This window comes from Euwallacea similis, chromosome 31, assembly GCF_039881205.1.
Source record: "Euwallacea similis isolate ESF13 chromosome 31, ESF131.1, whole genome shotgun sequence".
NCBI classification, from domain to species: domain Eukaryota; kingdom Metazoa; phylum Arthropoda; class Insecta; order Coleoptera; family Curculionidae; genus Euwallacea; species Euwallacea similis.
The window spans coordinates 205,882-231,975 of NC_089639.1; the positions used below are offsets into that span (position 1 = coordinate 205,882).

The window sequence follows — 26,094 nt, forward strand, 5'->3', positions numbered from 1 at the left end:
TGATATTAAAGATTTTTAGCTTGGGTCAGTTGGAGGATGGGATCCACATTACAAGGGACACCTGATTAAGATCTCCCCTTCGATATCCCAATCTATGTGTGTAAACCTAATGAGCCAAATTTCACCCATGCATTCTTTTTTCAAAACTATGACGATTTGGCTAAACTATCTCGTCGTGTCTTTCAACTCGTAATATTTTTGTATAAGGAATATGTGGATGTAGTTTTACGCATTAAGTGGAGACCACCCTCTTTAGGGATTCCATAATGATTAGTTTCCTATGTACTAAGTAAAGAAATCAATAAACCCAGGTCTGCTTGTAGCGTTTTCAGCAATAAGTAACTAACAAGTAAATACATACATATATACTTATTATATACATATATGTGTATATATATGTATATCATTATAGCGAGAGGGATTGCTTATATTGGGTCCATCATTCATCGAATTTGAAGTCGAATAATTTCTATGCCGATCCTATTTTTAGGCAATCTGATAGAGTTCTTTTACAGTTTGAAACTACATACAATTTATTAGATAGCAGATTTCTTCAATTTGGATAAAACAACCTAAAAATGTACACGGTATGTCAGCCGCTATTTTTAGAAGTTAAATTTAGATTGCCTAACTATAGGAAATTAATTTCGCAACACGGGCAAGCGGCAAGCGAATACCGGGATGGTTATTAAGGACGTCCCTAGTAGGTACATATCGTGCATATTTGGGCGGGAGTACCTATATACTCGAGTTACAAAGGCAAATAAATTTGACAAATAATTATTACCTATATAATGTTTTGTTTGTAGGTAATTCGAAAATATGCAGTTGTTGAAAGGCCAAGAGGAAGCAAGTTACCCTGCTTACCATCCTTCGTTACGCTCACAACTAGTATCAAAGACCTCTTAGGTTGATTAGATATAGTATCATATACTTAGCAGTTCACTCGGTTGATTTTCAACGTTTGTATATAAATTTACCTATTTATTTACAGTTTCGTAAATCTGATGCGCTGTTTGTCGATGACGGTGTGCGTTAGCCCGTTTGTTCGGACTTTTTCATTTACAGTTCTAGAACTATCAAAGTTGGCAATATGTGCAACGCGAAATTAAATATGTTCGCTACAATTATTTTTAGCACCGTGTTTTCTGGAAATCAAGACAAGGGTATAATGTTAAGTAAACCAATATTGATATTACAAAGGCAAATATAAGAACAGATATTGAATATGCCAGAAGTGTAAATAATATTTTGAGTTAAATCCATTTCAATTTTGAAGTTTTTTTTACCGAAGTATGCACTGTTTACAAGAAATGTGGTAGTGACTGGTCAGTCTGTGATTTTGTTACGACAATCTTTTCTAATAGACGCGAACGTCTGAGTAATGATTTTGCTTTTATTTGTGCAAAGCTGAAAAATAACTGTAGGTAATTGGTTGTTTATCGATGCCACCAGCTAAAAATGCGAAACACAACTGGGAAGTAAGAAAAACCAAAGAAAGCCAGAAATTATAAATAAACTTTAATTGATATTCTGTAGTGTAAAACGGAAAAATGAGAAAATAAAATAAAAAATAGTCATAAAAGTGAAACTAAACTAATAAATTATATAAAGAAATAAAAGATAGATCCCGCGGAGACGAAAAACAAAAAAATGAAAATGAAACAAAAGTAAAATAAAAACGAAAGAAAAGGTTGTTGTGGCCTTGCCAAAGCACTGTTATCGGCGTGAATGCAGACACTCAGATAAAACGAATCAATTTTCTTAAAATAAATAAATAGAAATTGAAATTATAGCGAAAATTGTCAAATGAACACAACACACTATACGTGTGGGCCGATGAGTAGCTTCGACCCGTTGACTTATCCCAACAATCCGGCAAATCAACGTTAGAAGAGTACCGAACTTCTAAATCGGAGAATCGCGGTTGCCCACCGACCCAAAACTAGAAAACTGCGTTCAGCGACGAGGGCGATTACTATTTTACCAGTTATTTACGAGTCAGTCTGCGCCTACACGGCACTAGAACTATGAAGCTACCCTATCACAAAGCTATAGATGACGCCCTCGACGCAGTACGCCGCTTCGAACACAAATTACGACGACATTAAGATGCGGAACTGACCACCGAATTAGGTGCGCACGTGAATTCGGCGGCTAAATTCCGGGACTAGCAAATACACAAATTTAAACACTACCTTTTAAATACATAAATTACTACAACACCTAAGGCATAGGTACATCGAAATCAATAGTAAGTAATCAACTGCATAAGAGGTACCTAGCAAAATACTATCCCGTAAGCAACAGAGCGTAAGAATTGCGTCTTTCATTCCACACAAACGGTATGGCACAGTCATTACAAATTTACTAATAGTTATTGAACGTCGAACCGCTCAATGTGCTTAGGAAACGCGAATGCACTTCTGACTAGCTTCGTATTTTTTTAAGTACTAGAATAAACGGGGGACGCGTCAATAGCGCCCCCGGGCCCCAATACCACCGCGTCTCCGCACGTTCCGCCACGTCAAATTGCCTAAAAATCATCGAGTCATCATCCCGAAAAAGAAAATGGAATAAGTTAAAACGGCGAAATGTGTCGGAGAGGCGTCTCGACGCGCGTAAATATCTAAAGCGAATCATCGCTTCATGTCGTTTTACTTTTGTTTGTTTTGAAGCTGACCTGGAGTACCCGATTGCCAAGCGTGTAACCGTTCAAAGATTGGATAGCTACCACAGCCTCGTCGTAATTTGTCATCGTGACGAATCCAAATCCCTTGCATTTGTTGGTCTGCAGATCCCTGATCACTTTTACGCTTTGCACAGCTCCGAACGGGCCAAATAGCTGCCAGAGGACGTTCTCCTCTGTTTCTGGAGCCAGATTATACACAAAAATGCACCAACCAGATCCGTTCATAGCGTTTCCAGGTAACATGGAATTTGCCAACAGGTCGCCGGCTAATGGAGAATATCTGCAACAAATCGATTCATATTCTGAGAAAGATGTTGACATCAAGAGAAAGAGAAACTGGTCCAATAACAACGAGAACTTACCGAAATCGTCCAGTAGGATGGTGGATAGGTCCAGCAAATCGTCGGGTGGCTTGAGGTGTAAGATAAGCAGCCAACGGTGGAATGGCTTTATTGTTATTGCTGGGATTGTTTGCAAATTTTACGGTGATAGGTTCAGTAGATCCCTTAGGAATGGTACCATTTAATTCCTGTATCGCCCTTTCGGCTTCCATGCGCTGATCGAATCTAATGAATCCTACTCCTTTCGAAAGGCCTATTATAAAGAATTGTCTTGTTAGATCGGTTTGTTCTGTTTAAGCACAGTGCCACGTTCTGCTGGAGCGGAGCCGTGCTTTGGCGACGAGAATACACTATGGTCTGTAAATGTGTGTATAAGTCAATGTCGTGTAGTGATTGCTCTGTTCTTTATACATAAAACTAAACGAAATCAACGAAAATATAAAGAAAGAAATAAAACGGCAACATAAATGTGTCATGCTTAATGTAAAATCAAAATATATTGCTAAAAAAGTATTAATTTAAAATCACTTTCATGTGTTCGTCAATTTTGGGGCAGAGGGGTGACGTTGGAGCAAAATTTAAAATATACTCATTATCACGAACAATTTTTATCAGTTAACATTTAGAGCGAAAAACAGAACAACCAAAAGTGGGTTCGTATTGGTGGTATGGTGTTCAGTTGGTGTTAATGGTAGAAAGACAGGTACGTACCAGGTAAATTTTCTCCGGCCCCCGAGACAAATTGACGTACTAGGGAAAAGAAGAAAAACGCAAAATGTAGGTCACAGTAAGACAACTAATGATGTAAATAACAGTTGAAGACCGCACCTTTGTATCTCAACTTCAGTAGCAATCGAACGAAACTTAAATATTAGAGAATAAGGAAGAGCGTTGCTACTTGACAGTGGACATACATGAGTGAAGTCTAAAACCGTTTTAAATAAAAACAAAAATATATCAAGGCCAAATTCAACAGTAACACGAAATGAGAAAAGTAAAATGGACAACCCAAAGCTACAAATTCAAATAATAATAAAATAACACAAACTTTTACTGATTATGATATAATCAATAAAACGTATATTAATGTATATTGTATGTATGTTACTGTGATAGTGGCATTTTTATTCTAGATAAAGCAAACGTTTTTATTAAAATCGTATTCAATAAAATGTACAAGATGTTCAAAGTCTGAACTCTCACTGGTTTATATTTTATATTTTAACAAACACGTCAAAATTTTAAAGAGGAATTCAGAATTTATATTTCAACATGATGTTAGTTCAGGTTAAGTAGGTAGGTAAATGTCATAGGAGGACTTCTTACTTGATCATCTCGTACAAATAAAAATATTTGCTTCAAAAATTTCTATTGAATATACAGGGCCCGCCACTAACACGCAGACGGATTATTGCTCTTAAATGCAAAAATATATTGTCTAAATTTAACTTCGGTCATCGATAGATGTTCACTGCGTTAATTTTAAAATTATTTAGATTTATAGAACCAAACATGTATTTATCATAGAAACGGCACTTGGCTAAACGCCCGAATACGTCCTTAGTAACTCAACTATGTATACCTATACCTCGTGTCTCCCCCATCCGCTGGAAGCAGCGAAAGTAGCAATTTTAGCTCTATCCCAAAAGGAAAGGAAATCAATTCCGGATTATTTAAAATTATTACAAACAATTAAAAATATGTTCAAATAGTTTCAATCTGTATATTGCGAATATTTCCGATAGTTCGAAATAGGTTTTTCTCTTTGTTGGAACAGACCTTTCATTTTATTATAAACAACGTATTTTTGAATATAGTTCTCTGCGGATCCTATCAGCATTGCGGTTTGATTTGTCTAAAGTTTCTATGATAAATGCATGTACTGTGTAATTATAGGGCCTAGATATAGGGTGGCGACATAAAGTTGTTTGTTAAAGTGGGATCTCTATACATAGATATTTAAATTGTTTTTCTCAAAGTGTTTTATTAGGTTTAGATTTAGGAAATATAGTAGTATAAATGACCTTTATGGGTTCATATTTCATTTTCAAAAGAAAATTTAAAAGCGAAGTATGTTCAAATAATTACTAGAAATCTTCATATTTGCGTTTAGGAGCAATCATCCGTCCACATGCTGGTGACGTAAATTTTATATTAAGTTCAGTATAAAGGGTGGTCCCATGATTAAATCTATTTTTATTAGAACGTATTATAATATAGAACGATGACACCGCAGATTTCTTCCCTTTTTGTGTTGGATGAGTAAGTTTTTCCGATAAAGTATATCGGTTACCTATCATTAATAATTATTTTCCACTTGCACTTAAAGTTCATTTATCTTTATTCCACTTTAACACATTAATATTTAAGTACGTACACAAAACATATAGTTTTATAACGTTAGCCGTACCCAGGATATGTTACAGGTCAGAATATTTTTATAACGTGAAAAAATTGTTTTTGGGTATACTCATACTGAAAATCAAATGAATAACCTTTTTACCTGTCCTAATTGTCCGTCCAGCGCTACCTGGACCACCCTATATGCTTTTACTTTCAGTCAGATTAATCAGAAGAAGCATTATATTTAATAAACATGAATATTAATCGTTTAATATAAACACATAGGTACTTCTTCTTATTAGTGAGTGATTCAGAGAGTTAGTCGAAGAAACATAAAATGATACTAACCGGTGATATTATCGCAAAGTATGCGAGAAGTGATAATTCTACCAAATGGGCTGAATAAGGCTTCTAAATCTTGTTGGGTCATGTTCTTAGGTAATCCAGACACGTACAAATTGGCCCCTTTGATTGCTTCTGAGCTCGGTCGCGCATATGACACCTGTAATGAAAAAAAATTCATAGTGATTTTCTTATTAACATCTAAAGTGAATTCTATGTTTCTTTGAATTAATAAAATTAGAGACCTACATATCTCATTTTTAATTTTTCTTTTGCAAAGCGGTAGCCTATGAAAATTTTATATTGAAATTTTTTGTGCATCTTCCGAGTATAGATTAAAAAAAAGATGGAGAAAAATAATACTTCCTTGGCCTACTGCTTTGCAAATAATTTGAAAAACTTGGCTATATGACTAAGCTATTTAAGTAGGTACCTACCTAAACGAAGTGATTAGTAGTCTGCATTCGAACAATTTTTTTTTGAAGATTTTAAATATATTTCTTAATTTAATTATAATCTTCCTAGGTGGCTGAAATTACAACCACTCCTAGGTAGTCATGGGGATTCAGAAAGAAGTACTAAACCTAGGGATAGATAGATCTTAAAATAATTACAAAGAACATTGATTTAAAAATGTACTTGATGTACTTGAAAACTTTAACATGTACCCTGTGTATGAATAACTAAGCGTGAACGAACACACAATGTTTAATAAATCTATATTTTTCTCTTTATTTTATTAAGGTCTATTAATCCCTAAATTTACAGTAGGTACTTTTTTCTAAATTGCTCTGTATATAATTTATTGGTTTAGCACACGTGTTCACATATAGTGACGATCATTTCCGAGGAACGTTGCCAAAACAAAGGTCGTATCAGCAATGTGTATAGAAACTTTAGGTATGTAATTTTCCGAGTAGCGATTTGACGGGTCACAATTCCTTAACGCGTGGTTTTTCTGCGGCTACTTGTAAAATATAAATTTCTTTGCAAATTTCTGACGGAACCAAGGCTAAAAACTGACAAAAAAAGACACACCAAACTTAACGAAAAATACCCATCCTATTCGAAGCATGGTAAGGAATTACAACACAAAATAGTGATACATAAAATTTAAAAATGCAGAATTCTGATCGGGAGCTGATTCTAAATCCTACATTGAGGCTTGTTGGCGATCACGACAACGATATGCACGTTTCAAGTGCGACTCTCAAGGATGGATTTATCAAATAAAAGTACGAGTCCCAATCGGATTCCCAAACTTGAAAAACTTACCTTGATAGTTTTATTTTGTAATCTTAGCCCATTAAGAGTATTGATAGCTTTTTCAGCGTCTTCTGGCCGGTGGTAGTTCACGAATCCGTAGCCCAGTGATTGCCCTGTAAGCAACGGACTAGTGATAACCCCAGGAACTGTTGGAAATCCAATTTCGAAAAAAACACATGTTAATAACACAAAATAAACCCAAAAAATTAAGTTAAAAATAAAGTTAAGTAGCAAATTAAACAGTGTACAAAATATTTCCAGGTACGTGTAAATACAACCCATATTCAAGATTTGTCTCAATAACTGGAACGAGTTCGACTAAACCCGCATCAATAGTACGATACATGTGTCGAGTATTGACTGGTGTTAAATTTTGACTTTTCCAAAATTCTGGTAGATATCAAACTCAGTATATAAGGCTGAGATTATTGGAACGTAAAAATTTAGCTCTAGCGTGCATATACTTGTTGGAAACAAGAGGGATATCGCAAATACAAACGTTACTTGGAATTTCGAGATAAAACAGTGTTTAAAAATACAAACGTTTATAGGAGATTTCATTCAAAAACGTTTATAGAATTTCGAAGGCCCAAAGAACAACGCTACATCATCGTTTTAGCGCTAAAATTATGACGTTAGTGTTCTTCTCCTTGGAACATTTAGATTCTAATCTGTCTCCGTGAATGATGAAATCATGAATTAAAATCAACGTCATGGGATTATCCATATTTTTGTGAGCTGGGACTGACAGTTTACAGTGTAAAAGGCCTGAAGTTGATATGACATTTCATTTGGCGAGAACTGAACTATTCCGATTCTGTGACAAATCTTGTGTAATGAGGGATGGATATGAAAAATGTTTAAAACATCGAAGTTGAATAACTTATTTTGAATAAATCTCTTGTAATTCGTTACGTTAGACAGAAGCAAAATAAGATTCCAAACATTGTTAATTTGTAAACAGTATACGTAAATTACATGTACCTATGTATATCCATGTCATATAGGGATATACATTAGAGTATTTGTAATTTAACAATTTTGTCATACTATGTAAATACATTAGAATTCGAGATTTAGGGAAAAATATCGATGTTAAGTGATAACATCAAATTAATAACATCATGTTATTGAAACAGAAAAATCGATGTTTTCCAAACATCAATAAATCATATCATGCGCATCCCTGTATGGGTTTTGTATCTATTAGTAATTAGTTAATATGACATATTCGAGCATTTATAATTCACATATTCTTGATTCTTGGGAAAAAGTAAACCCATTGAACATGTATTTTTAAATCCAATAAAATATATATGAATTATACATACATTCTGATGCAAAAAAATGTTAGTGTAAAATCGACTTAAAGAAGAGGTTCTTTTACGGAAGTTAGAAAAAAATGTTAGTATGTAGATACCCCTACAACACAAACATGGTCGAGGTCGGGCAAACACTACCTATCCAGTAGTTCTAATATAATGTGAGTATAATAATTAATTAGCTACAAAAGCGGTAACTACAAAAATTTGAAATGAAACAAATCGAACAAATATTCTGCGTCAGATTGCAAAGAATCGTTTTTTGTTTCTAATATTGGCATATATCTATCACAGATCCAGTGTAAATATGGACCACTTTTAAATCTACCGAATTTGCTACCTTTGATTTCATTATTATATGGGTCAATATAACAGATATACGGAATGACTCTGTACCATGAGGCAACGTAGCAACACATTAGTACATTCGATACGTAGGTACGTCCTCGAGTTCACATTTCAGTGATGGGGAAGGAAGTATCAATTCAGAGCCGTAGTGTATAGTCTACATTTTATTTCAAGTATAAACCATCACTTTAGTCCCAAATAAGCCTCATAGAAATTTTTGTTAAAAACAGTTTCCTCTTAACGATTTCCATAATATTCACTTTTAAATTTACCATAAGCCCAGACATAACGGTTGTAAATTTGAATACGGCACTGCTTCAATACCCTGCATACATGATAGTCTCCCCTACATTTTGAATGGCACGTGCTAATGAAAAGGTGACTCACTTTTTTGTTCAAAGGGGAAGCACAATGGTATTCCAAACGAATTGATAAACTACAGTTTCTATGGCCTGAACTTTAATTTAGGATTTAATTTACAATCGCCACAATCTGATTCAAAAAAATACATAAATTGGCAGGCAAAAAATTACAAAGTATATACTTATGCATTGTTTTGTTATATAAATCAGATATGCCGTAACACCATCGAATTTGAGACACCGTGTACATTCGATTAATTGGGGCGCACCCGGTATTGCGGACTCACTAATGTGCAACAAACAAATTATCAAATTCGAGGGAGATCTTTATAAGGTATGCCTCGAAATACACATTATCTAGTTCCAGTCTACAGAACCAATGAATTAACATATTGAAATGGAACAACGATATTATTTTATCATTTTTATTGATACCTACTATGTAGGTACTGTAATTATTACAGATATACTTAATTAGTAATGATTGCATATTTGAACACTATATTATTTAATGTTAGTTGTTCTCTAATCCCATCTACTTCAATATACCACCTACGATATGCACAGCACTTCAGTGTTATAAATAATTGCAATAATTTACAGAATATATATTTATTTTTTAAATAACAAATTGCTACATACAAATTTTATGAATATACAACGAAAATGTCAGTATTTAAATATGTACTTTAAGCTACATGAGGTTGCTGTGGTGCGTAACGCGGTAAATAATACAAAGCTGCCGGTAAAATTTAATTTTGGTTTAGAGGTAGTACTAAAAGTTATTGCCAAAGGATTTTTCAAAATACTCATTAAAAATTTTATTAAAAAATACATATATCTACTGGCATATGATCAAAAAGTATGTGGAATACATAGGTTAATAATGGGAGATAAGCTTTGTTAGAAATGCATGTCTGAATAGTAATAAGAATAAGTAATACTTCGGCAAACACCTTGACTGCCACCCGGAAGTTTGCGAAAATCTAGGACCAGTTTTTCAATCGATTATTAATAAAGTAGCGGTTGGTAAGTATTGAGATCGCAAAACCGGCCCTTTTAATGAATTAGTAATCCCCAATAGAATATATGTTTATTGTACCTTCATCTGTAGATCCTAGTTTAAGAGCCGACCTTTTTTCTGCAAGGAAATATATGAAAGTAATTCTGATTGGTACTCGTAAAGACAATAAAATTTATTAGCTGAGGAAAGATCTCCTCGAATGTTAGAAATTAGGAATGGCAATGTTTAGTGCGAAAGTAAGTACAATTTTTGTTATTACACTATGTTTAATTGCGCTCTATTAACAAAATGCGACTTAAATAGTATAATTAGGGAAACTGCAAACACAACGGAAATGGCAAGTTAGCATTTTCAATAACAATTTTTACGATTCAATGGCCGACATAAAATGAAATTCTCTTTAAGTTGTGCGACATAATTTTTTCAGTTCTTTGCATTAGGGGTAAGAGTTATATTTCCGGGAAATGATTCATTTTAATACCATTTATTCGGATTAATCCCGCCATCCAGTTCGAAATTTGTTTCCCTAGTAAAATTTTTGAATACTTCGAACACAAAATAGATATTTTTTATGACGTGTTTATAGGTGTATAGTGCGTTCTAATGAAAACAAGCCACCCTACATTATTAAGTTACCATAAACTTAAAATTATGATACGCACAACTGTTGTTTCAAGAAGGACATCTGGGGATCTCTTTTGGTATAAGACTCCAATGTACCAGTTTCATCTTTTATCCACATTATTTTTAGTGACAAAAATTTCAAATTAAAAGATTTTTTCACTTTGAAAGGCCCTTTTATAGTCTACTGGGGCATGTTTTTTTTTCGATAAAGTCTAAAAAATAACAGACAATACATAACAGGGTTTTGAATATCAATTCTACACAAGTATGACTATAAAACGGAGGAACGTTATAACCACTCTCATTTAGGCTATTGTTTGTGAGCTTAATGGCAATGTTGTAGATTTATGGCATAGAATTTTATTCAATCTATTAAATTCTGCTTTTGGTTGGTCATTTTCCATTTTTATTAATTTATTATTTTTCCGAAAGTTTTAGAGAAAAAAACTTACTAAATACCTTAAAAAATACATGCTCTAACAGAGAATAAAAAGACCTTTTAAACAAAGTACTACTCGATACGCCTTCCTTCTATAATAAATTGGAATTTTTGATACAAACAACGATAGCGAGACTGATAATAAAATATTTGAATCTTGTGTCAAAAAACGTCTCCCTAGACGTGTATTAAGATTGTTTTTTAAGCTAACTGTAACTTAACAATCCAGTTTAGCTTGTTTTCGTTTTTCCTTAGAATGCACTATATGTAATTACTAAATTGTGATTTTCTGTATTTGTGTACGTCTTTAATATGTAAACTGGTAAATCACTATATTTTAGTACGCAAATCATGAATTATTTAAGAATAAACATATGCATAGTAATAAAGATACATACCTGTAACTTTATCCCTAATAAGTTTACAACTTTCAACTTCGCCGATACTGGAGAATAGCGACCTTATTTCCTCCTGCGTCATTGTTTGTGGCAGATAGTTTACTATCAAATTTGTCTTAGATTCCTCCTGTCCCCCGCCAACATTATTACTTCCGCCGTTTTGCTGGGCGTCCAACCCGTTTGACATCATATTCTTGTTGGCCGTGGCTGTTTTATCGTCGCTCAAATTAAAAGTAGTAATTGAAAATTTCTTTATTAAGTCTTCAATGGTGCTGGTTTCTTGGGACAGGGTTCGACGAAAAACGAGTAGCTCTTGTGCAAGATTTTGGTGTTTTTTACGTGGTAATCAGTCGGTTCCAGTCTTGTGGACGACTTTCTACGGATGTCTTCTTCTAATAGGTAGCTGAAAAAAAACAACACTTATTCAGTTATATTATAATATATGCGTTCAAAAAAAAAAAAAAATTAATTTCTTATTACGCAATTGGTGTTTGAAAAAAAAATTTAATTAATGGCGTTTAAATTCCCAAAAATGGTTTATTAAGACATTTAGCAGATTTTGGGAAACAATGTTAACTCCGAGTCAAGATAATTTTTTCCTAATAGATATTGCACGTGGCCGATTTTATGGGAACACGTGAGAGCGAAAATGAAAATTTTGTCCAACCAAATTGATGAATGACATTTTTTATTGACAAGAATTTTATTCTCACTCTCGCGTCTTCTTTCAAAATCAAGGACATGCAGAAGATCGACTCAAATTGTTTTCATAACGTATGGGCATTTATAGCTCACAAGTCATCTAAAGGGTACATTTTTGAGAGCTCGTGTTTGTGAAGTACCTGAACCTATGTTAATAAAGGTAAAAGATTCAGAAAGTCAATTTTTTTTAGAATCATTAGCTAGTACTGGCCTTTAAAAAAAAGGTTTTTTTCAATACCATGTAGTGTAAAGTAGTAGTAGGATAAATACCCTGCAAAATTGTAAATTTTCAAACTTGTGGATTTTTTTTATGTCAATAAAAAATTATAAGGTATTTTCCTAGACATTTTCAAAAATATCTCATTTTTCATTTAATTACTATGTATCAAGGAAATACTTCAGCCTACTGAAAAAAAAATTATGCCTGAAATTTCATTTCTTGCAGAATCATTGGCCTAGATTGGTAGACATAAAAGAAATCTATTCAAAATGGTACGAGGTTAAAAACAAAAATGTGTACAACTCATATATTTAATAGGTACGCACATTAATGGAATTTGCATGACCGTATAAATTAAGAATTGAACTTTCATTCAAACATCATTTACGGACTCCGGACGGCATTCTAAAACGTATTCATAAATTTTTTAAAAATTTACAAAGCATATTTATGAATTTTATAATTTTTTAATGAAAATTTAGCAAAAATTTCAATAACTACGTCTGTATAGCAACACTTTCTAGCAATTGTTGTTTGTTAATTGAAGATTATTTTCTGCGAAAGATGGTTAGTTTAAAATTTTTAACGTTTATGTAGGGGTTAAGTACAATGAATATGAAGTAAGTAATAAAATTTTAAAATGGAAATTTGTAACCAAATTATGTTTTTTCGTTTGATATTTTTTATATAACCTGTAATTACAAGTTTAGAATCTGAGCAAATATATAGAGCGGTTTATTTGAAGTAAAGAAGTAAACAAAAGACAAAAAACCAAATAGATTGTTCTACTACAAAAAATTCAGAAGCCATAGAGACAAAATAAAAGATGTGTCTGTATTGCATCAAATATACAGTAGGATAGTATTTTTTAAAGGCAAATAAACAAATGCTTATTTAGCAGTAAAAACATAAACAACGATACAAATACAAATAAATATGATTAATGTTCTAAAATGTAAATAAAAATATTACACTTCTAAAACTTTAAATCTAAACTAATGAAATTACCTGAATAACAAATCGGGTAAAATTTGATTATAAATTTTCATGTTGTAATTTTGCTCCTTATTTTATATTCATTGTACCTACCGTGTCAAAGTTAAAAATTCCAAATTTAGTTTTCAATAAAAATACGTACAATATTGAAAAGATTTTTTTATGTAAATCAGTTGACAGAGTCTACAGTTAATTAAAAAAAAAATTATATAAAGAAGAGGGGAGCGAGACGTAAATGTTTTACGAAAATATCCCAAATCATGTTTATTCTTTCTCACTAATAGATGAATTCTTGTTGGCGAGCATTTCATGGTATATGGAATACAGGATTTCATACAATAAAAATTAGCACGACAATTGTGTTATATAAAATGTATTATACGTTCTCAGCCCTACTTCACGCTATTATTTTATCATAATTAAAACTAAAGCGGAAATGCCGGCGTTTTGGTTTTTTAAAAGTGCCGTCTAAGCAGGATTTTCGGATTCGAATATCAGATTGTTTTACATCAAATTAAAGGAAATTTGGCGCCCTTCCTGAATATGAAAAAATATAGACACGATTGTTTTAAAAATAATAATCTTGTGGTTACTTTTAGTTAAACTGCCAATTATTAGAAATTTATATTATATGGAAAATAAACATCTTACGCAAATTATACTCTCTCCGCAAATTTTTGTATTCTGAAATAAATCTGTGGTAAGCGATTTCATAGACATCCGGTATATTTAACCATCATTTGATTATGTCATATTTTAAAATCGGCATAGAATCTGAAAATGCAATAGCATAAGTATTGATGTTTCATTTAAAAAAATGTAAGTTTTGTATGTCATGTATTTTTTTTATCAAACCAAATACAGTTTCTTCTATATTCAGAGAAGATTTATACTTTGCAATCTTAAAAATATCAAAGAAATATGTGTTAACTTTGAATGTTTGAAAAATTGCCGGAGAGATATTTAGAGATTTTCAGATCCTAATATAAGGTTGGTAGGCTTATGGTGTATATTCTATTAGGTATTGCGTACCCACTTTTTTAAGTATAGTGAAATCTTTTATATTATAATCTTAGTGTTCTAGAGCATTTATGTCAATTTTTAAGTAATTACAGGGATGATATTTAGAGGTATATCCCTTCTGATCTAAGACTGATACAACTATGAGATAATTTTTTAATAGAGAGAGCATCATTTCTATACATTTCTTGTAGATTTAATTATCTACATAATTTCGTAATTTAACAATCCTCAACTTTTAAGAGTATGCATGTTCAAATTCCTGGAGACATTCAGCGGTCTATAATTTCTGGTCAAAAACTGATACATTGGCGACGTAGTTTTTTATCTAACAAACCGTAATTTTGTATACATTTACTGCAAATTTCACTTTTTTTTCACTTGCTATTCAGTTTTCATGTATGTATTTTCATTTCTCTGTCAGAGGTCCTGGACGGACATCCGAAGGTCTTTAACTTTTGAGCCTTGGCTGATACATCTATGACAAATTTTCCATGTGTATTAAGGGCGCGTAGTTATCTTCATATTTCATTTAAATATCATTGTTAAAACTTTTCCAATACTACAGTTTCAAAATTTTAAGTTAGTTATTATACCTATTAGATAGTGTTTTCTTTATACTTTCTAAAAATTTAATTATAGCAATTTTTCCACATTTCTACTTTCAACTTTTCAAGTCATGTAGACTTCTGATGAAATTTTCTAACGACCGCTCTGAACAATATAACTTCTCAATCCATGGCGTATTTTTTCGGTAATCAGCGAAAGTAGTTGTATTTCTATTTGACGTAAATTTCGTACTGCAATTTTTTCCTTTGCCAAGTTAGTTTGATATTTTAGGTTCTACTCTATGGTTACTTGTTAAGAAAAAGTTTAAATAACATTCTGAGGGGTATAAATTTTGAGTCTTAACGGCAGTGTCCATGGCGCAATTTTTATATCAAAAACCAGTTTCCTTTACATTTCTTTTGAATACCATAATTTTTCATTGTCACTTAGTGAGAAATTCTCTAAAGACGTTCTGGAAAACATGACTTTTGATCCTTGGTGATAGATCTTTAACATATCTTCCACATCAAACGGTTCTATATCAATTTTTTATACAAGGTATTTCTTAGTGGATGGTAAAAAATTAAATGAGTGAATAATGAGCTTATTTTAAGACAAAAACTTCATTTAAAGGTATGTCCTAAATTGTTTCCATTTTGATTTACAGGGCATTGAAGTTTCTTTTTTTTTCGATTGTCATTAATTTCTTTGTTATTTGTAAAGATAATTAACTCAAAATTAGTAGTAACAACCATTTTAGTATTACGAATAAACTGAAAAAACAATTATTTAAAATACTGTACAGGACGTTACTTATTTCGTGATTGCTCTTAATATTTTACATCAGAACTTTTTTATTACATTTTTAGATTTTATTCATTAACTTCATTTAATCCCTTATGTTTTTTATCAACTTTTTTGCTTCTTCAGATTTTTTACTAGGAAAAATAGTTGAAGAAATATTTGTAAAAATATCTAATCATGTTCGCCCCGATTGACCTAAGGACATGATAAAACGGCAAGGTAGTGAATGCCGCAATTAGGTATAGTAGAATTTATATTTGTTTTGTTATATAAAAACATATTTTTTTAATTTGTTCGTATTGCTAAGATGATTGTTACTACTAATTTTAAGATAATTATCTTTACAAATAAGAAAGAAATGAATGAAAATTGGAAAATAATAAAAATTCAATCCCCTGTAAATCAAATTGGAAGTAATTTCGGACATGCCTTTATATGAAGTTTTTATCGTAAAATAAGTTCATGATTCACTCATTTCATTTTTTACCATACTTTAAAAAGCGTTCTGTATACACATGTTTAAGAGTGAAATCTACACATAATTATATCCAACTTTCGTATTTAAGTTTTATGTCCGAGTAAAAAGAAAACGTCGATAAATTTCACCCCTAAAATTGCAAATAAAAAAATCGTTACATTTTTTAAACCCGAGTAATCGCTCGGATAGTAATTCCTGTTGTCACCATAGAGCTATTTTGTTGTACACACCCTCACCCTAACACCCTATACACGAATAATTTAAATAAATTAAAATAATTTAATACTGTAGAGCACGCCAAAATGAACATGTACAGTGGTCTACGTCATACAAACATATATGTATATATACCGGTATTATTTGTTTTAGTGTTAGTGTAAAAAATGTGTCTGGTCTATTTTTAGGCTCGTAAATCCCATGCACTTTTACCAAAGTCTGCTTTTATAATTTTAACCTCAATAGTCCGGAAAATGGGAGGGAAAATGTGGACGTAAAAAGAAAAATTTGTACAGGTAGTAATCTGTGTAAATGATTCTGAAATATTTTCTGTGCGAGTTGTGCTCAGTCTGAACTTCCTAGTATGCGCACAATTTGGTGAAAATATGATGATTTATTTTTGGATCAGGTTATTTTAGTTCCCAGAACGAGGGTAAAAAAGTGAAAAATAAGGTGTCAGGGCACAAAACTGCTTGCAAATGATGCCACATTCCACATTTACAAGAATAACACATAAACATCCGTTTGTTGAAAAATTTGAATCTTAAGAGGGCATACACGTAAACGTACACGATTATCAGAGTCCGAACTCTGAATTTAGTTCTAAAAATACCTTCATATAGCGGAAGTTGGGATTGTACATGTACCCACTAGGGCAGATACCCCGAATAATTCTCCTCACATGATTATCCATTATTAACACTAAAATTACTTTGTTTATCGTGCCCATGTAAATTATCGATTCTTCAGGGATAACAACGACAGGAGCAGCTTACCTATGTAATGTTATTTATACTATAAAGTCATCAGATATTTATTGTAACCGAAACGATGCGTTTTGACACAAGGTTATTCAATTTGAAGCCAGAACTCAATCGGGGCACTAAAAGCGAAACTAAAAGGAAAGTAACAAAAATAAAAAAATAAAAACGAACTAAAACGACACCCGCCTTCGCGCTACTCGGTCGGTTTTCACACTAAACTAAACTAACTAAATCTAAACTAAATTCTGAATTAAACGACGCGAACGCGACGCCTGCAAAACGCGCGCTCCTCAATTTTGTACTTCTTCCCTGCGCATGGGCACTCTCACCCCTTGTTTCAAATGGCGTCGGTCTCGTTGTCAAAGGGGTTGCATTTGTGTTGGCTTCAGTATTTCTTCGGCATATAAATTTAGAGGTGTGTGTATAACTTACCTATCTGCTTAAGTAACTCGCAGGATTTTTTTAAAGAGGACAAAAAAAAACATTATTTTTTCGCTGTGCGCAAAAACCAATTTTAACTGTGCGCAAAGACGAAATGCAACTGCGCGGTATAGAAATACAATTTAAAGTAAAAGTAAGAGCTTAATCAAAAATAAAACGAGACATGCATCCATTCAGGTCTTAACAATAGGGGAAAAATCATATATTTAAGACCAGCTGATGCCTGGACGCTAGAGGGTACGAAGGTCTAAGGGTGGTTTCCCCTGTCTAGTTTTTACCGATGCGTCTAGGTTTCATGAGGGCATTCACCCTATATTATTGCGTCACATTTCACTTGAGACGACTCCTACGAGGGCTACCCGCTTTTCATATTTAAAAAACAACCTTTACTGCTCAGAACGGTAATTTATTACCCTTCCAAAGTTTTAAATTAATTAAATACTCAAATTCAGGTATGTTCGTAACGCGGTCCATAAGAACGTGTCTAAAAGTAATAAAAGAACTGTTTCAAGTAGCAAAATGCAGACGGAAGAACATGAGTTTGGCTGTAAGTACGAGGGCATGTGTATATACCATTAAGTTTCTGGTTCCAGTTGGCAACCCCTGTACTTATATGTGGCACACGACGCTTTGTATCTGCTACCCCCTTATTACTGATTAATGCAGATCTGCATTCTATTGTGTTTGATATGCCGGACAGTTACTGTTCAGTGATTATGTAACGGCGATTTCAATTTTAAGATATGCATATACAATATTTCATTGAATTAAATAAAAAGAAGTTACACATGTACCATTTTTAATTCAATGCAATAGGTATCGGCTTATGTTCAAAATAAAACAAAGTGCAAACTTCGTTCGCCAAAATTTTTAAAATCGTTGAAAAGCACATCTGCTACAATTTTTTGAATAATTTTCCTTATCCTATGTGGCGCAAATTGGGTCGACCTGTATGGGTTTCTTGAGAATTATAAAAGCTAAAAAAATTATTAATTGTTTAAAGAAAGTTGAAGGAAATACAATTGTCATTTCGATTGTGTTGAAATTGTTTTCTTTTTAATTATTTTCTAAGAACCAAATTCTTATGTTTTTAAAGAACTGCAGTAATTTTCGGAAATAAACATATTTTTCAAATCTACAACAAACATTTGTTAGGAGAACTTATTTCGTGTTGTCTATCTGTGCATTTATTGTCAGTTACGTCGCATTAGTTCTAAAATATCATCATCAATTTTCATTTTCCTATGACGGCCATATTGCTTTCAGCACAGGTAGAAAGAACTTTTTTCGTTTTCAATGGTGTCTTACTTAGATTTTATGTCAAAAATGACAAAGTTTAATTTTTTCTATCTTGGTCATGACCTTGGCGGTTTGTGCTGTACAAAATAGTTACTATTAACGCAATAATTAGCTCCTACAATACTTTGCTAAGTAGTTAATTTATGAAGTAATTTTGTAGGCAAAAGAAAAAAGTTTGCTCAATAGTTGTGGTGAAATTAATATTTGGTTGTCAAAATGATGTACATTTCTAGGAACACACGTTTAACATTTTTCAAATAATGTATGAAACGTGTACCTTTTTATATTCCTTAAAGTATCTCGAACTTTCTATTCTAACTGTCCTACAGTCGTAGAGAGCTCAAACTTATATACATCTTATTTTCTACATACACTTAAAAATATAAAATTCAAGAGGTGTAAAGTCTGAGGACCAAGTTGGCCATCTTACTGGGTCGCTCTTTAATACATAGTATATATAACTTTATTAAATTATCAACGATTATGTTAGAGATTTGTCTAAATAAATTTTGAATTTTGTGAGCGCAGAGCACCCATCCTGTTGAAACCCTACAATATTTATTTGTTCCCTAAGAACTATATCTCTAACAACTGGTAATTTTATCCTTTCAAAAAATCTAGATATCTCTGCCCGGTTAGCGTATACTTGCAAATTCTTATAGTTATATTATTTAATTTTGCAATTATTAATATTTTGTGATCTGTGATTAACATACTGTACATGCCGCACAGTATATTAAATCCAAATCTTTCTTGTGTGCTGATGTTGGGTAATTTATTAAGGATTCTCAATGGTGATAGTGTTTGTTAAACACTCCGCAGTTGCTGAAATCTGTCTCATCTGTCTAAATAATATTGCTGCTGAATCTACATGTTTTAAATTTGAAAATTCGACCCGCTTTAGGTAGTCTATTTGAATCTCTGAACAATAGTTGGCTTATACCAACGATATTTATTTTCTTTGATGATTCTTCAAATTGTCGTCCTTGGTGTCACTAGTTTTCCTGTCGCGACTTTCGTCGACGCCGATGAATTCACATTAATTTGTTCACTAATTCTATTATTACATACCTGATTATCGTTTTGATAATGGGTCGCAATTCTTTAAAGCTCCAATAATTTCTTAGGTTCGTTATAAGTTTTTCAATAATTTTGCGCAGGATTGCGACTTCTCAGAAAAGATAAAATTTCAAATAATTCGTGGAGATAAGATTTTTATTCCTCTTATGTTTAATTTTTTTTCATCGGTATATTGTAGTCCCATTATTACATTAATTATCAAAAATTAAGAAAAATCAGGGCTAATTTCGACAGATATGAAATTGTTTTGTTGTTAATTATTGCATTCATAAGTAATAGTAATTGTTTTGAACTATAGTATTCATCGAAGTCATGGACAATTTAGAAAAAGTGAAACTTCACCATTTTTAATATAAAAATAAAAGATTTGTATAGGGTGTAATAGACCATTGGAAATGAAAAAAACCTTGTTTTCAACCGTCTTAAAATCAATATGGCAGAAATCATTTGATGACGATACCTCAGAATTGAAACGTTGGATAACCCCCAAAAACGTACCTTATCAATTTTTTTATAGATTTGAAATGTATTTAGAATTCAGGAATGTAAAGTACTTTTTCGAAAACACAATATTTCGGTTTGTTGAAAATAACTTAAAAACAAAAAAAAAGAAGTTTTCAAGACAACATTGAACTAACCAACGTATGTCATTCAACTTCTCCCATTTCACCATTTTTCTAGCTCTTCTAGTTCTCAAGATACCTATACATTAAGGCCCGATTTAGGCCACAGTTATAATCCAGAGAGACTACATAAACTCTCAAAAATATTAATAATAGGTGCAGTGCAAGTAAAAGAACGCTGTGACGCAGTGGCAGAATAAACGTAAGTTTCCTTCTTTCATAACACATATTTGAAAAGTAAAAGGTTCCCGGATTCGAAGTAGTCACAGAAATAAAAACTGAAAAAAGCATAGCCTAAATTTTAAACATTGATATACCTATAAGCCAACGAAATCCTAACTAACGCACATGTGATAGATAATATTTTTTTTATGGCATAGATAAAGAATGATCATTAAAAAAACTGAAATAGACATTGAAATATCAGAGTCGTGCTTTAATAAATTTATTTGTTATCTATTCACATTGGAAGATTTGCGGTGGTAATTAATAAACGAGCTTCGTTAGCTTGTTAGTTCAGGTTAGTATATTGATCAGGTAGTATATTTGATAAAAAAGTATATCTATTTCAACATCTATGTCAGTTGAATAGTATCTATATGGAGTGTTTTTTAAATATACTGTGGAACATCGAGAAGATGTATTTGGCGGATATGTTCCGAATCGCTTCATTTCCGAAATACAGGGTGTTGAAATCCTAAAAAGAATATTTTTTTATTATTTTAAATAAATGAATTTAAATTTTTGTCATTTAATATCAACATTATAATGTGCATTTTACATATAGGGTCCGGCATGTATATGGAATAATGGTAATAACTTTTTAAATAATTTTTCCATAAAAAAACGTTTCAAGTAAAAGTTACAAAGTTAATTTGTTGTCGCTTTTTATAGTCTTGAACTTTTTTCTTACCCCATAACATTCCAACAAAGTCCATCTTTAGTTTTTCAAATATAATCTTCTATTTTCGAATTGTTTTATGGAATCTACACTTATTTGCATATACAAATATGTTAAATTTGATTGAGATTAGGTAAGATAAATTTCGAGAAAAACATTATTTAGCTTATTTTAGCCAAAAAAATTAAATTCGATTAGAAAAGCAAAATAATAAAAATACCTTCTGTATTTTTTAAACATCAAGTAAATAGCATTCCAGAAATTTCAACGACAACAAATTAGCTTCGTAACGTTTACTTCAAACATTTTTTGATAGAAATTTTTTTAAAAAGTTATTGTCATTATTCCATATGTATAACGGACCCCGTATATCAAAGTTAACGTTAAAATATTAATGCTCAATATATTTTGGCTATTTCCATATTTATTTGGAATAGAATAACTAAAAATAAAACTCTCCTTTCCTTTGATTTTTTTTTCGTATCTCGCTTCGCTTTTTAGATTAAAATTAAATTCCAAACCCTTGGACAAACCTGAACGAACGTAATAATATAATTGAAAAAAATTTTTTTAATGGAATTAGCGCTTTAAAATGAAAAAAAAGGTTTAAAATAATTATCTTCAACGAGGAAAAATGAATCCCATTATCTTTTAAGAGACTTTCCCACTCTTTCGACAACAGCCGTGTTATTTTTTTAACGTCCTGTATTCGGGAATGGAGCGATATCTAACGTATGTTTGTAGAAACATTTTCAATCAAATTAATATCCCCTTAAAATAAGCCGTGTGTTTTTGAAACACCCGGTATATTAAGATAGAAGATTCATAAAACATCACACCGGCGAATTCAAATTTACAGCACTGCGGAAAAATGGTAATCGTTTCCGGACAGTATTTTCTTAAATTTGCTATTTTAAATGTATAATTCAATCATAGCTAACACAACAAAATAGAGAAAAATAACTATGAGGGTGGTAAAGTTTCAATATTTTTTTATAGTGTTCAAGGCTCATAAAATGTTCAATTTAAATTTGGAAAGGCTTCATTGTTAGATATGTCAACTGATTGCTAAAATCTACAGGTTATTTTTTTACGCTCACATTTTTTAACTTTCTCCTTTATAATTGTTTGTGGCGAGCCATTGATCTTTCATTCTTAAAATCCTGAATGTTCCGTTTAATTTAGCCCGAAATAACTTACTAATGTCTTACATATTTTCCACGTAGATCACCGTTTTTCAAATAATTCCAAAAAATACCTAAAAAGGCATAGGATTTTCTAATAACATACATAAAATGTATGGTGATTTCTTTAATTCTCTTGCAAATAACTGGAAAACGGTCATAGATACGAAAACGATGCCAGAGATAAGTTTCTAAATGAATCAAGGAATCTAGGTGTTTAGGAAGATACGATCAGCGAAGCGCCATAAAAAAATTGAGGTGAGGGTAAAGGGGGTATAACTCTAGAAAAAAACATTACTGTAGATTCTCGTAGTTGGTATATGCAACAAGGCCGCCCTTAAAAGATTAGATATATTCAAAATTTGAGCAAATACCTCAGGAATATTATATCTCCTATATGTATATGTACATATACAATGTTTTAGAAAGTCCGCATCATATAAGAATTTGTTTTATTATTTTTAATAACGAAAATTCGATTGTGGCGAAAGTTTGCGCTTGTCTTTAGATTTAAAAACGCATGAAAGTAGTTAGCCTTACGTCATTTGGTCCCTGTCAAATTTGACATTTTTTTTCAGAATGTCAAAAAAGGAAATGGTGCTGTAACATTACATTTACTTATTTTATATTGCAGGTTGCACTCTTTGAAAATTTTATGTGTTTGTATTAAAAATGACACCAAAGTAGTCAAAATGACTGGGAAATTAAAATAAATGCATTTTTGCATCAAAACGATTCGAATTGTTGTATTGAAAAAAATGTTTTTCTTCAAATACACAAATTGTGCAGACGCAATAGGAAAGATATTGACTTTGGAAGATGCTAGGTGTAACATTGGATAAGTTTTGCTGAAAAAACTCTTAAAAAATTTTACTTTATAAGGGCATAACAAAAAATTGCTAAAATGTAAAAATGTTTATTTTGCAATGAAACTCAGTCCATATATGTAAAATGTATTTTTAAGTAACTTTTTTTAATCATTTTTTTCGATAAAATAAAATCTAAGAATATTTTTTTATATTCTTATCAAAAAATGTCAAATTCGACAGTGACGCGAGACCAACTATTTTTATAGGTATTTTTATTCGAAGACAAGCACAAACTTTCGCCGCAATCGAATTTTCGTTATTAACAACAATAAAACAAATTCCTATATGGTGCGGACTTTCTGAAACACATTGTATATTGATATAGGAGATATAAGAAAAAAAACTTTGACACCCTGTATCCGGAAACGAAACTTTTTTTAATATGTGTTCATAAAAACTTTTTGTATTAACTTTAAAATTTCTGTTGACTGTTAAGTTGCTAGAAAAAACTGGAACATCCTGATCACTTTTTGAGTCATACCGTGTATTTAAAATTATGTTCACCTCATATCTCTGCCTCCATCTTATAACTTTTACATTTAAACCATTAAACCATTTTTCTATCTCTTCACTGTTTTGAAAGAATTCTTTACTACAAAAATTTGCGACACCTTGTACTATTAAATTTTTTTATTTACATTATGTGAGATTGTTGCTATCAGCTTAATGCGACATTCAAGAATGAGTTAAGACATCTAAAAATATAATAATATTTTTATTATAATATATTATAATATTTTAATTTTTTAATTAAATTATATTATAATATAATAACTATTAATGTAACCAGTTAGGAAATGTGTGGTTTTTTGTTGTTTTTGCATTTCCGAGGAATTCAAGTCTGTTAGCAACTTTATAGTACTAATTATCGATTATATTAATGTAATTATTTAAATTAATATTTATTAGTTAATGTTACAATAAACATTTTTGAAGAAAATAAACTAAAGAGGCTACTTACGTCTAGATGTAAGATCGATCTAGATGATAAAGCAAATATTCAGGTTAAATAATTACATACTTTATAATGCTAATTAATACGTACGTTTATAAACAAATATCAGCCTAGAATGGCAAATCATAATTAAATAGCTATTACGAATCGAAATAGACATTATTAAAATGTGGAAATACAAAAGAAATTTAGGAAATTGTGTGCCGCCCAACAAACTTGAAAGTTGACTTTTCCTTTGTGTTTCATTTTGAAATAATAATGAATTCCGAAAAAAGTGCTATTTGCAATCCACAAGCAAATTTATAATTTAAAAAACCATATGGTGCGCATTTTATCTGTGACACAGTATAGGAATAGGAATAGGTAAGGATAATATTACAAGCATATGTATAACAATATATAAGAGTTAATATATTATAGGAAGATTATTAAAATATATTAAAAATTTTCTTAGATAAAACATTTAGCAGCACAAGCAGCATATTATAATACGAGAATTATTTACTTTTAATAGTGATTTACATGTTAAAATCAGCTCGGGTTTAACCCTGCAAGCGTTGTATTGATCCGCGACACTCGCCCTCTCCTCCTCCCCCCCTCACTTGGTTGTCCCCGCGCACCCAGTTTCCACCCCTACGCTTTTCCAAATAGAATTATTTTGTCTTTTAAATTTACACTGTTCACCGATTTGAATATTGAACACCGTTTTAATAAAAATCTATTTACAACGTGCATCTGGTTTACTTACCTACCTTACTGAGGAGAATTCTTTCAAAAACTTGTAAATGTTATATCAAAAACGTTCGCGATCACAAAATGGAGAACTAGGAATAGTAGGGGGTGATTGTATGAGTAACTGAGGCAAGTTAGTAGGTATAATAATCGAGACAAATTTGGAAAAATTGCACTGAATTACTTTTCTGCAGGATTATTGAAGCCAACCAAGAAATACAAGAAACAAATTGAACGAACCGAACTGTCAAAAATGTAACTAATTCTTGATAATTGTCAAACACTATCGTAAACGTACACAATAGTTATAATTATATTAGTAAGAATTAATTATGCAAGAATGATATTATTACATAACGTACACTACCAAACGTAACACAAGTGTTATTCAGAGAGTGCAATAACTAAATGGTGTTGCATGGCGCTTGGAGAAAGGGTGTCGGCTTCCCTGCTGGTCGATACGATGAGCGCGCACCGATTTTAGGGATGATTTTATTCCTGCAAACCGCCCCCATTCCTCCTCCAAGCCCGGATTCCCAGTGCACAAACCAGCTTTCTGCACGTCCGATGCAGGACCGACCACAACTTTTTATTGCCCACCATTCACCTACTTTTCAATTCCTGCCTTACCTCCCGCATTCTGTTTTGACATTTCTCCTTTTACAGAAAAAAAAGGACCATAGATACTTCATGCTTCTTCGCGATGGACTATATCTTACTTACCTACTTCTCGTTTTTTGATTTTTCAACTATAAACCAT

At 31.8% G+C, this 26,094-nt stretch overlaps 1 protein-coding gene across 8 annotated transcripts; it reads right to left on the minus strand.

Moving 5' to 3' along the window:
* Nucleotides 1-1,500: 1,500 nt before the first annotated feature.
* LOC136417972 (ELAV-like protein 3) lies at nt 1,501-25,727 on the minus strand. Of its 8 annotated transcripts, none has more exons than XM_066403842.1 (8): nt 25,355-25,727; nt 11,502-11,904; nt 10,119-10,157; nt 6,994-7,130; nt 5,725-5,878; nt 3,745-3,783; nt 3,055-3,286; nt 1,501-2,972 (listed from the first exon to the last, which is right to left on the minus strand). In XM_066403842.1, the coding sequence occupies exons 2-8, from the start codon at nt 11,689-11,691 to the stop codon at nt 2,648-2,650; spliced, it is 1,116 nt and encodes a 371-aa protein (XP_066259939.1). In that variant the 5' UTR covers nt 11,692-11,904; nt 25,355-25,727; the 3' UTR covers nt 1,501-2,647. The 8 variants fall into 8 exon arrangements, with proteins under 8 accessions (XP_066259939.1, XP_066259938.1, XP_066259937.1 ...); XM_066403841.1 differs by having other exon boundaries at nt 25,351-25,727; XM_066403840.1 differs by lacking the exon at nt 25,355-25,727 and adding an exon at nt 17,263-17,508.
* Nucleotides 25,728-26,094: the final 367 nt, after the last annotated feature.

What these genes read in the sequence shown, in the direction of transcription:
- LOC136417972 (XM_066403842.1), bottom strand. Translation starts at nt 11,691, where the DNA reads ATGATGTCAAACGGGTTGGACGCCCAGCAAAACGGCGGAAGTAATAAT. An exon ending in GGCCGGAGAAAATTTACCTG is followed by an intron (nt 3,287 to 3,744) that starts GTACGTACCTGT and finishes TCTTTATAATAG; the next exon opens with GCCTTTCGAAAGGAGTAGGA. An exon ending in CATCCTACTGGACGATTTCG is followed by an intron (nt 2,973 to 3,054) that starts GTAAGTTCTCGT and finishes GATTTGTTGCAG; the next exon opens with ATATTCTCCATTAGCCGGCG.